We start from the raw sequence: 14529 nt of genomic DNA, 5'->3' as shown, positions 1-14529 counted from the left end.
ATTCTCTCTCAAAATCTACTTTAAACTATGAACCTTTGTTGCAACGATTATTTCAACTTATTTTTCTTACTAAGAAAAAATTAACCAGAAAACTTACCATTAAGAGGAATATAAATTGAAAACATGTTTGAACAGTGTGGGTTCTAGGGGCAGCAAAGAACATCAGCTAGTGTGTGCTTCAATAAAATCTGCCCTGCATAATGAAAAGTTGTATATTTTTGTTTGTGAAAAAATGAAATTACTTTATAGGATATTAGGGAACCATGATGCTGCTTAATTAAAATGTAACTCACATTTACATTGTGCACACAATAGACCCCATTGTGCCTCAGTGGCATATTGAATTCCAGGACTGCCCATAATTTGCCAGGCTACAATATAGTGGTAGATAGATAGTTATGTTATAAATTTCATCATCCTGACCAGCACCTTCTCAAAGCACTGCCAAAAACATTCAGTCATGAAATCAAGATTCTAAATGCTCTCCCACCAGCTGTGGATATTTATAATTAAATCACAATGTGTTTATTTTAAAATAGAGAATGTAGTTCATATGATAAATACCAGAAATTGAGATTGTACAACAAAAGTACAATAATGCTGCATTATTTGCCACCCCGGCTGCAGGCAAAAATGGGATAAAGAAGAAACTACAGTGATTGGCAGGAGAAAGCAGAAAGATGATGAATGCATTACAAAAGATAGAGAATAACTGAAGATAAAATTCAATGGATATTATGTAAACCTCAAATAACTGTTGGGCAGCAGAAATGGATAGACCTGACAAGCTGTGGCAGACTTTGGCTCTCAAATTTCAGCAGCACACTGTATAATGCTGAAATTCCTCTCCCCTCCTGCTGCCTCCACTCATGTTCCATTCTACAATATTATTTTGGTGCGCCCTGAAGTGCTGTGCCCAGTGTTTCTACACTGGTCATACCACTCTGAAAAGGCCTCTTTGACAAGCGTATATGGCTTCCCTAGATAACACCCTCTGCTTTTGCCATGAGACCTTATCTGCGGTTTTGCCTTCATGGGATGTGTCCTTGGACTCTGGATGTTGTATTTTTTGCTGTATGAACATGGATGGATGTGTGTGAGGAGTGGGTGTGTAGAAACATCTTGACATTTGCATGACTGGAAGGTAGCCTACTCTACAGAACCAAGAATAATTTCTACTGTTGCACCCAATTTTAGCTCTGGCAAAGTCCATGGACTCAGTGCCCTTTGGCCCTACCCTTCACTGGAATACAGCCCCTGGGAAGATGTTTCATAAGGGAACATGGCACCTGAGCTGATATTTTCCCCCCACTCCATATCAAAGGGAGTAGTATAAACTGTATGTTAGTATTTTATGAGAGACAGGAAGTTCCTTACACAGGATCCCGAATAAGCACTGTATTGGGGTGTTGATTGAATTCTATGGTGCCAAAAAATATGAAAAACTGTGAAGAAATACCACCAATGATAATGTCACCTGGATGATAATACTCATGTGGGATCTGGAAGGGATCACTCCTCCTGCAAATAATTGGGTGCGTCCTGCACTCAGTCAGAGGGTGAAACACCAACCGCAAAATCAGTAGCCACAGCAACAAAAACAGCATTGCAAACATAACCGAGAATCCTTTTCCCCTCCCTTGAGCAAAATCCTAATATCAGTTGTCTCCTGACACTGTTGGTCAACAGTGATACTTTCTCTAAAACTTTCAGCTGCCTTTCATGTTCACAGTCTGTCCTCAAGAGCTCTGAAAGGAACAAGCATATTTTACAGTATATGTATTTTCATCTTGATTCTGCAAGTAGTCATTGAAAATCCATGTTGCTTTGGGCAAGAAAGCAGATAACCATAATTTGAGATAATTGCAAGGTTCACAGCTGCATCCCCAAGGCATTCTGCTCATGGGCAGCAGAATAGCTGAAGAAAACTTGTTTACTGGGTGGTGTCTCATATCTGTTTCCCTATTGAATCAAGAGCAGGGAAAATCATCCAGAATAGACAAGATTTGGAATGAAGCCATAGAGCAGTGATAAGGAACCTGTGGCCATTACATATGTTATGGAACCCCAAATTCTATCAACCCCAGCCACAGGGCCAGCCAACCTATCAAACAAGGGGAGGCAACTGCCTCAGGCATCAGGATCAATAGGGAGAACAGATCCCATACACTACTATCCCTAGTACTTCAAGACTACCACAAAAGTGCCTGGCTTAAAACTGTCTACCAAAAACTCCACTCTTGTGGCCTATCCACACAACACCTACTCACTATGGGCCTTACCAAAGCAAACAGTCTAATTTGTCAATGTCTAAAAGATATCGAGCATTAGAACAATCTGGACACTATAAGGAAATTCTGCTCATGGTATGATCATTTTCCATCTTCACGTTTTGATTCTCTGGCTCCATACCTGCACAAACTAGCTATCCCAAAATACAGACGTGCTTTCACACTCGCAAGACTGAACCTTTTGCCATCTGCTTTACTTTAGGGCCGATTCCAAAAGATCCCGCATGAGAAACGCCTTTGCTCCTGTGGAGACGGTAGCACCAAAACAGCGGCACACATCCTCCTGTCTTGCACTCTCTACAAAGACCTGAGGAACGAATCACCCCACTCGTACTGACCATCCCAGGGTGCACAACCACTGCCACAGTGTCCTTTCTCCTGTCAGACCAAAAGGAGCAGATAACAGCAAAGGTTGCTAGGTTCTTAGCAGGGGCAATCAGAATAAGGGCCACTATCTGACTGTTGATTCAGGACCCTAAACTGTGCTTTTATACTAAATTTCCTTTTTTTCTGTGTATATTGTAATGTTTTATTGTTGCTATGGCCATCGGCTAGCGCGAATAAAGTTTCTATCATGGAACTGCCTCAGGCATCAGGATCCAAAGCGAGAACAGAGCTTTATTCCTCCATTGTTCCTGATGTAGATCTTCACCCCTTCTTTCTTGTCAGAGAGGGAACACCATGTTGTGGTATTCCTCAGGTGCCGAAATGTCTTGGCCTGGCCTTGCTCAGCCACTATAGGCAATGGTCAGGGATTATGAGAGATGTAGTCCAATAGACCAGAGATTCCCTATCCCTGGTCAGCTCATGCTTGGAACAGAACAGAAATGCTAGAATCATTAATGCATTTCCTCTGCTCTCATGCAAAGCATTGCAATTGTGTACATGTATATATTGTTCACTGCCTAGATATTTTATATAAGTGCTCATTGGATTATGGTCCATGAGTGTTAACAGAAGTCATGGAAATGTAAGCAATAAAGTTGAGTGTAAACAGCCTGTTATAAGGCATAGAGGCTTTGAAACACTGTTTAACTTTTCTTGATGGCCTATCTTCTTAATTATTTTAATCTTTTTACATTTCTAGTTGTCTCCCTCGCAATTTTTGTTCCTATCTTGATAGGAACCAACTTGCATAGCTTTAAAAGAGGCAAATTCAAATATATGGCTATGAATGGCTTCTAACTTGGAGGGCTATGATTTACCACCATTTTTATGTTTCTCAAGGCAGTAGCTTGATGTTGTAATTGGGGGTAATGCTGTTGCACTCAGTTCCTGTATGTGTGCTTCCCACAAGCATTTGGTGTTGCTGGATTGCAGAGCACTTTACAAAAATAAGTAGTGAAATGGTTGTAGTCTTCAAGCTTATAATCTTAATGGACATGACACACGAAGCAAGAAGATGTGAGGTATGACGAATAAATCAAACTCAGGCACTATTTCTTAATAATTTAAGTTGTCATTGGACCATTCATTGGACCAATGAAACAAAGAACTGGCATCACACAAAGGTAGTCTGCCAACATTATACATGAGACCATCTCTGACTATTTGAAGCAAATGTATGCTCATCTCTTTTTGACCATTTTATTTCCAACAATCAAATGACATCATAAAGACAACAACAGTGAAGAACACTATCCAAGTTTTGAATCCTTAGTTATTTCTCCTTGTTATATGTTCCTTGCAGTTTAGCTGAGGCCTCAGGGCAATTATATAACATTTAGGGGCAAATATACAACCCAGTAAACCAGCACTAGAGGCTAAGATAGAGAAGATCTCCACAGCCACCATGTATTTTCCCTTTGTGCTCAGGTAAGTTGGCACAAAAGAGACCCACACACTGCAAAACACTAACATGCTAAAAGTGATGAACTTGGCTTCATTAAAAGTACTGGGCAATTCCCTAGCAAGAAAAGCCACAGCAAAGCTGATAAGAGCCAGAAATCCCAGGTACCCAAGAACAGAATAAAACATAAGGACAGACCCTTCATTACATTCAACCACAATTTCTTTAGTCAAAGTGTCCATGTCCAAATGTGGGAATGGAGGGGCAGTAAGGAGCCACACAGTACAAAGAGCTCCTTGAATGAGGGAACAGGAGAAAACAATAGAAGCTGCCAGTCTTTTCCCCACCCAGTTCCTCATCCTGGATCCTGGTTGTGTGGCCATGAATGCCAAAATCACTGTGATGGTTTTTGCCAACACAGAAGAAACAGCCATGGTGAAGATGAGACCGAAAACAGTTTGTCGTAGAAGACAAGTTATTTTTTGAGGCTGGCCAATGAAGAGCAAGGAGCAGAGGAAGCACAGCAGGAGGGCAATAAGCAGAGTGTAGGTTAGACCCCGATTGTTGGCTTTGACAATGGGACTGTTGTGGTGTTTAATGAATATCCCTAATACCAAAGCAGTGATGACAGAAAATGAAAGTGCCATGAAAATTAAATTGATGCTTAAAGCATCATCATATGACAGAAAATGCAAAACCTTGGGAAGGCATCCATCTTGGTCTCCATTTGGATACTGATCTTCTGGACATTTGATACAATTGTCCATTTCTGGAGCAGAAAGGAACAGTGATGTATCCCTCTCCCAAACAAATACATATGAATCTGACTTTCCTCGCTGGAATTATGGGAAAGCAATTTGCCCAATCCCACAGAAAGAGTTTTGCTAATTTTACAAACATCAAATAAGAAAAAAGAAAACAAGGCAAAACACATCTCCCTTTGACTCCCCCCCTTCCCCTTTGTGGATGCTTATGTTATAACTATTCCCCCTGCATCTCCTTTATAATTCCAGTTTTTACTAATCCTTGATTATTTCTTATTTCATTTTTTAAACTACAAGTTTTACATCAATCCTACTAATGAATTTAGTTGTTTACAATAATTTTTCAAATAACTTATATACTTTCCCCATTCTTTATTAAAAGTTAGCTCTCCCTTGTTTCTAATTCTTCCCATGAGTTTTGCCATTTTGGCATAGTCTATTAGTTTTATCTGCCACTCTTTCTTGGTTGGAACTGTATCTTCTTTCCATCTCTGGGCTAGCAGCATCCTGGCAGCAGTTGTTGCATATACAAAAAGTTTTTTCTGATCCGCTGGTATCTGAACACCAACAGATCAGAAAGTAAGGGGTGGGAACATGGCCAGATTTGGGTGAAGGCCTGGCCAGGGCAAAGGCGGTCATTCTTTTATATACCTGCTGGGATTGACAAGGCATCTGACCCTCACCTGAATCTCATAACATTGTATGCTTCGCTCTTTCCAGACCTGTTCTCTTTCGGCCTGTATTTTGGAGCTTTATAATTTAGGAAGACTTTGGAAGAACTGATTGGCAAGTCTTATCAGTCGCTGACGTATGAGCGGATTTTATTTGCTGCTATTCTGGGCTTCTGGTGCACCAGGGTTTACACCAGTGTAATCCTTGTCAGGATGCCAGAAGGGATACAATTTACAAGCTTTCTCCATTGTCTGCACAGCAGGGGGTGTTAAGTCAACAGTGTAAAGGCTGAGCTGAAGCGTTCCCTGCTGGTTGCCTGCTTTCAGCAATAGGGGTCGCTGTTTGGTAGTACCCAATTGGTTAGCTGTCAAATTCTAGAGCTCCCTATTCATGGCTCTTAGGTAATTCACAAAATACAGAGTCCATTCATAAAACACAGTGTTCATTCATAAAGCAGTAACATAAATCTCCATTGCTACATATTGAGTGTATATTTCAGCAGTTGAACGTACAAGTTTATGGCCATGCTGTAGTGTAGTGCTTATGCGACTGTGAATAAAAGGTGGCTGGGCTCATTGTCTCAGGGCTTGGGGGAGGGAGAGAGGTGACAAAACTGATTTCCAATAAGTGCCCCCCTTTATTTCCATAAGAGTTCCTTGAGTCTGTATTCTGAATAGTGACACCAGGGACCTAGAAGGTGCAGGGCTTGTCAGTCCAACCCCTGCACAGTCTCATCAGGGCTGAGCTTAAGGCAATTGGAGCAATTGAGCCAAATTGGGCCCCATGGGCTGCTCCTAAGGGCGCCCCGACACACACCAGGGCAATCTAGATGGATTTTATTTCTATCTATAAGATTTTGCAGACTTTGGCTGTGAACTGGGGCCCTAAAAAAAAAATTCAAGTTGTGCCCCACTACTTCAAATTGAGCCCCACTGGCTAGCCCTGTGTCTCATAGTTGCTGGGCCTGAATTGCCCTGCCCTTGCATGAAGTCTTGGTTCTAGATTCGGGTAGGTAGCCGTGTTGGTCTGACACAGTCGAAATCACAGATACACTGTGATTGACTCAATGGGTATGGTAAACCTGTTCGTGGCTGTTAATGACTGCAATTAGTCCTACAGGAAATGCAAGTCAATCACCCATCTCCTACTACCCTCCTAAGAAAAACCCCACCCTCCCACTATATATAAGGGTCTGGTGACTTCTCTTTCAGTGTATCTGAAGAAGTGTGCATGCACACAAAAGCTTATACCAATAACAAACTTAGCTGGTCTCTAAGGTGCTACTGGACAATTTTTTAATTTTTTTATATATTTAGATGAAGTCTTGAGTTTGTAATTTTGGGAGAGGGGAGACTGCAGCACTGGGGAGAGGGCAGGCTGGTGAGGCCCCCTAGATTTAGAGGCCCTAGACTTCAGCCTACTTAGCCTATACATATATCCAGCATTGGGTGGGAATATAAGTGGTCAGGTGATCCCTGAGGTATCCTGGACCCAAGTTGTTCAGAGCTTTGTAAACAAATACAAGAACCTTAGCCCTGATTTGATATCAGATAGGCAGCCAGAGGTTGCTTTGTTTTAACAATGGTATCACATGTTCTCAACCAGAATGTTCTCTCATCAGCAATCTTGCCTCAGCATACTGTACCAACTGGAGCTTCTGAACCAGACCCAAGGACAGCCCCACATAGAATGCAATACAGTAATCTAGCCTCAAAGATACCAATGCATGGACTACAGTGGTCAGGCAATCCCTGTACAGGAACAGCCATGGTTAGTGAACCAGACAAAGCTGGTAAAATGAACTAAATTCTGTAGGTAAATTCATAGAGATTAGGAGCAAGGATAGCTCTAGTTCCCATCCCTCTGTGAATTCAACATATGTGAATACAGTTTTGGTGTCCAATTGAATAGTTTATGACAATATGTCCTTTTATGCATATAATATTTCCATCTTTAAACACAATGGTTAATATTACCATGTAGGAAATTTTCTACTCTACCAACTTAACTGAGTCAATCTGATGGTAGACACTTACCTGTTTGTTTAGAAATCTTTCCTTTGGGACATGGGTCACAGTCATAGCAACAGAATGGCTCCCCCTCCTTCTTTTTCCTAACAGAACCTGGACGGCAGTTGTCATTACACACGGAGCGGGGATGCATCTGTCCACAAATGCAAGGCAGGAAATGTTTACTCCATGCTTTGTAAATGCTATTCCCACCAAAACTAATGGCATCAGAAAAAGGAGCATTCTGTATATAAAATATTTTTATACTTTCTATGTGTCAGTTTGCAATTTTTTGGTGCAAAAAGTCTTGATCTAATGTGTAAAGATCTTTTCTATTCTAATTAATTCAAGAGGGTTCTGGAAGCTTCTCTGTGTGATACAAGCTGGTGCAAGCTGGAAGTTTCTAGCTAACAAGCAAGTTTCTATTCTGCCTAGAAACAGGCAGAAGGTTCCTGATATTTGGGTTATTCCTTCAGAGAAGCTGAACAGCTGGTTTAAATTGGTTCTGTTATCTCTTTCACTCATGGTCATGCTGACTATAATAATAGGCCAGGAGGAGCCTGGCTTCCACTTTCTGTCTCTCCTTCTGGTGCGGTGTTCTCTACATAGTATGTTTAAGTGCTAAGGTTTTAGATTTATTGTGAGCTATTGTAAGTTCAAGCTAATTTTGTTTTTTTACTACAACTGGATTTCTTATGGACTGTACTAATCCTGAAGATATCGGATTTGTGACCATTATGCTCATTTGCCTTCAGTAGTAGTAAAGTTCTGCTGGAGGAAGCTAATTGCCTCTGATCTATTTCTGAGGAATCCCGCAACATGTTTAAGATTTTACTCTGCTAACTGTACGTTGGGGACTGCTCTGGATCAATATGAATAGAATCAATGACACTGGGGCATAGGGACAGAAGAAGAACCTTGCTGGATCAAATCCAACATCCTGTTCTCACACTGGCCAACCAGGTGTCCATGAGAATCCTGCAAGCAGGATCCAGAGGCATACTGCACTGTAACTCTTCAACCAGTGGCGTGGCGTGGGGGGGCAGGCACATTTTTTGGAGGGGGTGTGACCAGGCACCCCCATAACAGACACCTTCATTGAAGCCTGGCTCTGGCCTACAAGGGAGCTGCCTACTCCTAGTCACAGCTCTGCTCCCACTCTCAAGCCCAGCTGGGCCAGGTGCAGTGGTCTCCCAGATCCAAACTCCATTCAAGAGCAGACCTGTTGCTGGATGAGTCAGCCTGAACTTGGTAGAGGAAAAACAAAAATAAAATATATATTTGAGTTACACAACCCTTTTGATTGACTAATCAGGCACCAGATTGCCATCTCATTTCTAAACAAACCGCTAAGTGTCTCTCACATTCTCATATTAAAATGAGCATTCTTACAATTTCCTTCTCGTCTCCAGTGACTCAGTTAACCTCCCACCTCAGTTAACCTCCCCTGTATCATAACTCCAGTAATCCTAGAAGATTTTGCTATAGTATTGTGTCCATATGAGTAGCTTTCTGTCTGTGAGGGTGAACTCTGAGGCAGGAGCTTTCTTTGTTCTAAGATGTGGAGAATTAATATATGGAATACCTGTTTAAAAGAGATTTGTCAACTGCCTTGAAGACAAAGATCTATCAGCTAAAGAAATAATCTAGCATTCATACTGGAACCACCATGACTGATGTTTTTGTACATAGATCCAACATGTGCAATCCCAATCAAAATCTACCTGATTAAACATGCTGTGCCATGTGATGACATCTTCATTGATCATGAACTCTCTGTCAGTTAAGGTCCATGGATCCATCCTTCCCACTTTTACCCTTGAAAAGGATTTGTTAGGGAAAGTAACCCAATTTATAATATCAAGTCCACTTTCCAATTCACCTTTCTCATTCAAAGACACCAGGTCCCCAGCACTGTTGTTAAATGAGATTCTCCTCAAGAAACGGTGAAGCTATAATCAAAGAGATAAAAGCTCTTTTTTTCCTGTACAAAACATCACTGTCCTGATGACACCCAGGTCTATTTTTCCTTTCCACCTAAATGCAATAAAGCTGATTTTGAAAAGTGCTCAGAAACTTTAACTAGTACAAAGAGCTGCAGCCAGATTGCTGACCGGGACTGGATATAGGGAGCATATTTTATAAGACTGGTGTAGGAACTGCCCTAAGCCCTAGAAAATAACAAATGATAGGATATTGATCATTTGGGATATGAAGGGAATACAAGCTGCAGAGGAATTCCTGGGCAAGCCTATGCAAAATGACCTGGCCAGTATTGGTGGGTGGTAAGACTTCTGCTAAACACTATTGAGTGAGCTGAAAACACCTCATCCCTAAGGAGTTGGTGCATATGACCCCTAGTCTCCAGAATTAAGAAAAGTTTGGCTAGGTAGAAATTGGAGTAGATACAGTATTGAACTCCTTGACAAGAAGGAAAGTGGATAGATTTCTAAGGAAGAGAAAACTAGCTGTGAAATTTGCACTAGAGGTGTAAAATGTTCTCTATAATGGGTACTTGTCACATAGTTGAACATACTGTTAGTAGAAACATTATGTTCATGTCTGTAGAGACCTTTGGATTCTGAAGTTGTACCTGGTATGGATGTGGATTTCGAACAGCTGTCACTGCTGTGTGCACTTGATTCCAGGAGTCCATGGCATCTAAAGCATGAGCTATGGCATAGACAGCATTGTATATACTGTAGCTTTGCGGAGTCATGCTCATTTCAAAAAATGGCCCAGGAAGGCTCTCCAGCTTCTCCTTCCCAGTGCAGGCGCCAGTGCTCTCTCCAACAACAGATGGATCTATAAATAAACAGCTGAAAGCCTGCTCCCAAAAGTCCCTGATAAAATTGTCGCCATGCTGAGAGTAAGGATTTACTGTCAGAAGGAAACTGTGGAATTCCTGCACCACATTGGTGTGAACTGCAAAAGACAGAGCTCCCTGGAAGACTTCTCTGTCAAATCTTTTGTGAAACTCTATGGCTGGGAAATCCCATTGGGCTGTCATAATCCACACTTTCCCTATAGTCACATTTCTCTTATCATCTGTCTCTACTTGGTACATCAAGAATATAAAAAACAATGAGAACTGCGTCTCTGCAAATAGAATAAGTGTTTTTACTGTGTTGTTGTTAACAAGTTGTAGTGTATTTACTGTCTTTTCATGCTCAGGAATTATTTCAGAGAAGTCTGTCAGCAATGGCATTCTGTCAATGAATGCAGTACAGATGCCACTCTCTGAAAGCATTGGCATCAAGATCTGCAGAAAATTCTCTCCTCTATCATCCTCCAGCATGACAATCCCAACCCATGTCCACTGGAAATGCAAAAGGAGGTGAACGATTCCTTGGTACTGATTCTCTTCATTCGGAACAATTCGGTATAGGAACGGGAAGTGGGTTTCAGCACTTGAAGGACCAAACAAGTAATAAGAGATCTAAGCATAAGCAAATGCATTACTGAAATTAAGTGTACTTTGAGAGATAATATAATGCAGAAATACTTATTAAGAAGTTTATTTTAGAACTGGTTTATCACCATTACTTGATGTTATTCCAAAACATGATATGATGGGTATTCACACTTGACTCTGTATGTTACATCATAGGGACTGAGCAAGCATAGGCATGGTTGCTCCTATTCCCCACTCTCTCCACTTGCAGTTTCTAGTTCATCAGAATGCACAACAGATGCATCTCCCCTTTTCTCTAAAGCACTTTTTCTTTATGCAATTTCTGTAAAAATCCACCTGCCTCACATGCATATGCTACCTGAGGAATCTTGTAGATGCTTAAGCTGGTGGCCATGTAAAGAGTGGTTTTAGAGTCAAGTCCCCCAATGACTGCTATCAGATTCTTCTGTGTGCCACACTTGTAGTTGGGGATTGTCCTTTTCTGGCTAAAAAGAAGGTTCAGAGTTGTTTGAAATGTCAACTTTTCATTGAAGTAGCTGTCATAGATATGAAATCCCAATGTAACATTTGGCAAAATCCTGGGATTCTCATTGATCTCCTTCATTGCAAATACCAAGGCCAGGACATGCTGGTAGTTTTTTGTCACTACACTGCAATCAGAACATACCGGTAAGCTATGTTACATCAATATTCTAGACCTCATAAACTACTTGTTCAATCCACTTGCTTTTGTCCTGACATCCAGTACATCATGCCCACTCGGCTTCAAAAATGTGAAGACACTGAGCCAGAAATAGCTGGGAGATTTTAATTATCCCTGAATACTGTGAGCTGCTTGGATGAAAGGAAGCAAACAGAGAGCAACAGTGGTTGCTTCTATGGGCAGTAAAGAGCAATGTGTGTCTTCTTGAGTAAATACCTTGTAAACTCTAGGGTTTTTAAAAGAAATATTATGGATAATTGCATTATTTTCTATGTGAAAATGAAATCACTACATAGACAAACAGGGGACTGTGATGCTGGTTAGGTATAAGAGACCTGTTTTCTAACTCCAGAATTTCTGATTGAAATAACAGAATCTGTGTTTCTATCCTATACTTTATAGACGCCTTTCTTTTGCCTAGGGATGTCAGCGAATTTATGGTAAGTGGACAATATTGAAATTCTCTCAACTCACATGGGCAGCAAAACAAAAATCTGGGTGATATTCAAAATTAGTCATACTCAGAGCAGACCTTTTGAAATAATTAGATCTCACCAAATGTCATCATTTTCATTATCTACCTATAATATTATTTTACCCTGCCCCATAGACATTTAATAAGTAACATGCAAAGAAGTTCCTTACACAGGATCCCCAATAAACATTAAATTGGGGTGTTGCTTGAAGTCTATAAAGTCAAAGAAGGAGAAGAACTGAGAAGAGATGCCACCAATGGTGAGGTCACCTTGCTGGTAATACTCATGTGGGATCTGGACGGGATCACTCATGCTGCAAGGAATGGAGTGTGCTTTGCACTCATGAAAGGAAAGATGAACCAACCACAACCACAGTAGCGCCAGAAACAAAAACAGCATTGCAACTGTACAGATGAACCCTTTCAGACTGAATCAAAATCCACTGTTCCAATCTAATTCATCACTATACGACATCAGTCCATTTAGAGCAACCCAGTCCCAGTCTTTTCTGACTCTGCTGGTCAATGGTGATGCTTATGATTATGACCTTTAAAATGCAACTGTTCTGCTTCAACACAGTCTTTCCCCCCAAGCCCTGAATGCCACAAGAACATTTTATATCCATTTTTTATTTTGATTACTTATTGTAATGGTGGTCACTGAAAACCCATGTTATCTCTGGCAAGAAACAGGCTCACCATAATTTAAGATAATTAAAGAGTTCACAATTAACTCCTGAGAGTATTCTGCTCTCAGGCAGAACACCTGAAGAAAACATGTTTATCAAGTGGCATCTCTCACAGGATCCTTAGTATCAGGAGTCAGGAGCAACACCTGGGCTTAGTATAATACTGAACAAGAAGATATATCCAGAAGAGCTAGGCCTTGGGATGAGGCCACAGGGCAGTTGTGGATAACCTGTGGCCCTCCTGGTGTTATTGGACTCCCATCAACCTCAGCCATCATGGCCAATATTTGGGATGATGAGATCTACAATTCTGCAACATTTGTCCAACTGGTCCATGTATGAATGTAGAACTGTGTACAATGTTCTATGATAGGCTGATAGCTGTATTTGTTCAGAATTTTCTTCTGGTAATGTGAACCTTCTCAGAGAGTTTATATTGTATGAGAATTTAATATATCAAATCTTATACTCTGTGGATTACATTAGCATTCCCTGTTACATATGGAGGCTTCTGTGCAGAAGCAGCATAGCTAGGGCATACATTGAAGCATCCTTCCACCATTGTTAGACATCATCACAACTGCATCACTGTGGCTGTATGTGTGGTTGTGAAAAAATCCCCATGGTGCAAGCTGTCAATAAAGAAAACCTGAATCAGATCAGGACTCCCACAAAGTTTCATGTTGCTCTTTCCTTCTAATGTTTCTGAACTATTGTCTATGGCTTGTTATTTTCCTGTAGGTTTCTCCAGTCTATGGGTGTATGCTAGCCAGTGAGAGGAAGTACAGTGGAACCTCGCAAGACGAATGGCTCGCAAGACGGAAAACTCGCAAGACGAAAGGGTTTTGGGGTTTTTGAGTTGCTTCACAAGACGATTTTCCCTATGGGCTTGCTTCGCAAGACGGAAACGTTTTGCAAGTTTGTTTCCTTTTTCTTAAAACCGTTAATACAGTTGCGACTTGACTTCGAGGAGCAACTCATAGCACGCGGTGTGGTAGCCTTTTTTGAGGTTTTTGAAGACTTTGGTGATTTTTGAAGCTTTCCAAAACTTTTCCCGACCGTGCTTCGCAAGACGAAAAAATCGCAAGACGAAAAAACTCGCGGAACGAATTAATTTCGTCTTGCGAGGCACCACTGTAATCCAATTGCTATAATGGTAACAAAAAATATTAATAAGTGGTGCCACTACTCTCCAAGTCCTTGGAACCACCCCTTGACCATAACCCACCATAATTTCCTGTTCCAAGTTGGCTATCTTGACACTGTCTTGATATAAAGCATGCACAGCCTTATGCAAAAAGTTAGACTTAACTGGAATATATGTGCAACATTCCTGCTTTAGAAGAGTGCAACCCCCTCCCTGAACAGCTGTAATCATATCTAATGCAAGCCTATTCTACAAAACAGATGCTCTCATGGCCGAGGTTTATTTATTCAGGGCAGCCACTGAAGACTCCTGTCCCCATGCCCCCTTCCCTGGCACAGCTCAGAACTTTCTTTTCCTTGCCACCTTTCTCTATGACAATCTGATCTGTGTCAGATAGGCTAACCCTACTTCTCCCCCCAGCAGTCACAAGTTTGATAGCAAAGGACCCTTTCACTGGGGCCCTTGCAAAAATGCCAATCTCCATCACGGCTATCCCCCATCCCCAAGCATCATGGCAAGCATTAACCAATCAAGCAATGAATGATTCCTTTGCCGTCCTCAGCTCCATATAGTCT

At 41.2% G+C, this 14529-nt stretch overlaps 1 protein-coding gene across 1 annotated transcript; it reads right to left on the bottom strand.

Annotated features, from left to right (window-relative positions):
* Window positions 1-3947: 3947 nt before the first annotated feature.
* LOC114583083 (vomeronasal type-2 receptor 26-like) lies at window positions 3948-12431 on the bottom strand. The gene is made up of 6 exons (XM_077917786.1): window positions 12289-12431; window positions 11299-11590; window positions 10119-10964; window positions 9250-9477; window positions 7553-7679; window positions 3948-4849 (listed from the first exon to the last, which is right to left on the bottom strand). Exons 1-6 carry the CDS (start codon window positions 12429-12431, stop codon window positions 3948-3950), a joined length of 2538 nt encoding a protein of 845 aa, XP_077773912.1.
* Between the last annotated feature and the right edge of the window lie 2098 nt (window positions 12432-14529).

This window comes from Podarcis muralis, chromosome 13 (genome assembly GCF_964188315.1).
Source record: "Podarcis muralis chromosome 13, rPodMur119.hap1.1, whole genome shotgun sequence".
Taxonomy (NCBI): Eukaryota; Metazoa; Chordata; class Lepidosauria; order Squamata; family Lacertidae; genus Podarcis; species Podarcis muralis.
This window is presented reverse-complemented; position numbering and strand designations above follow the sequence as displayed.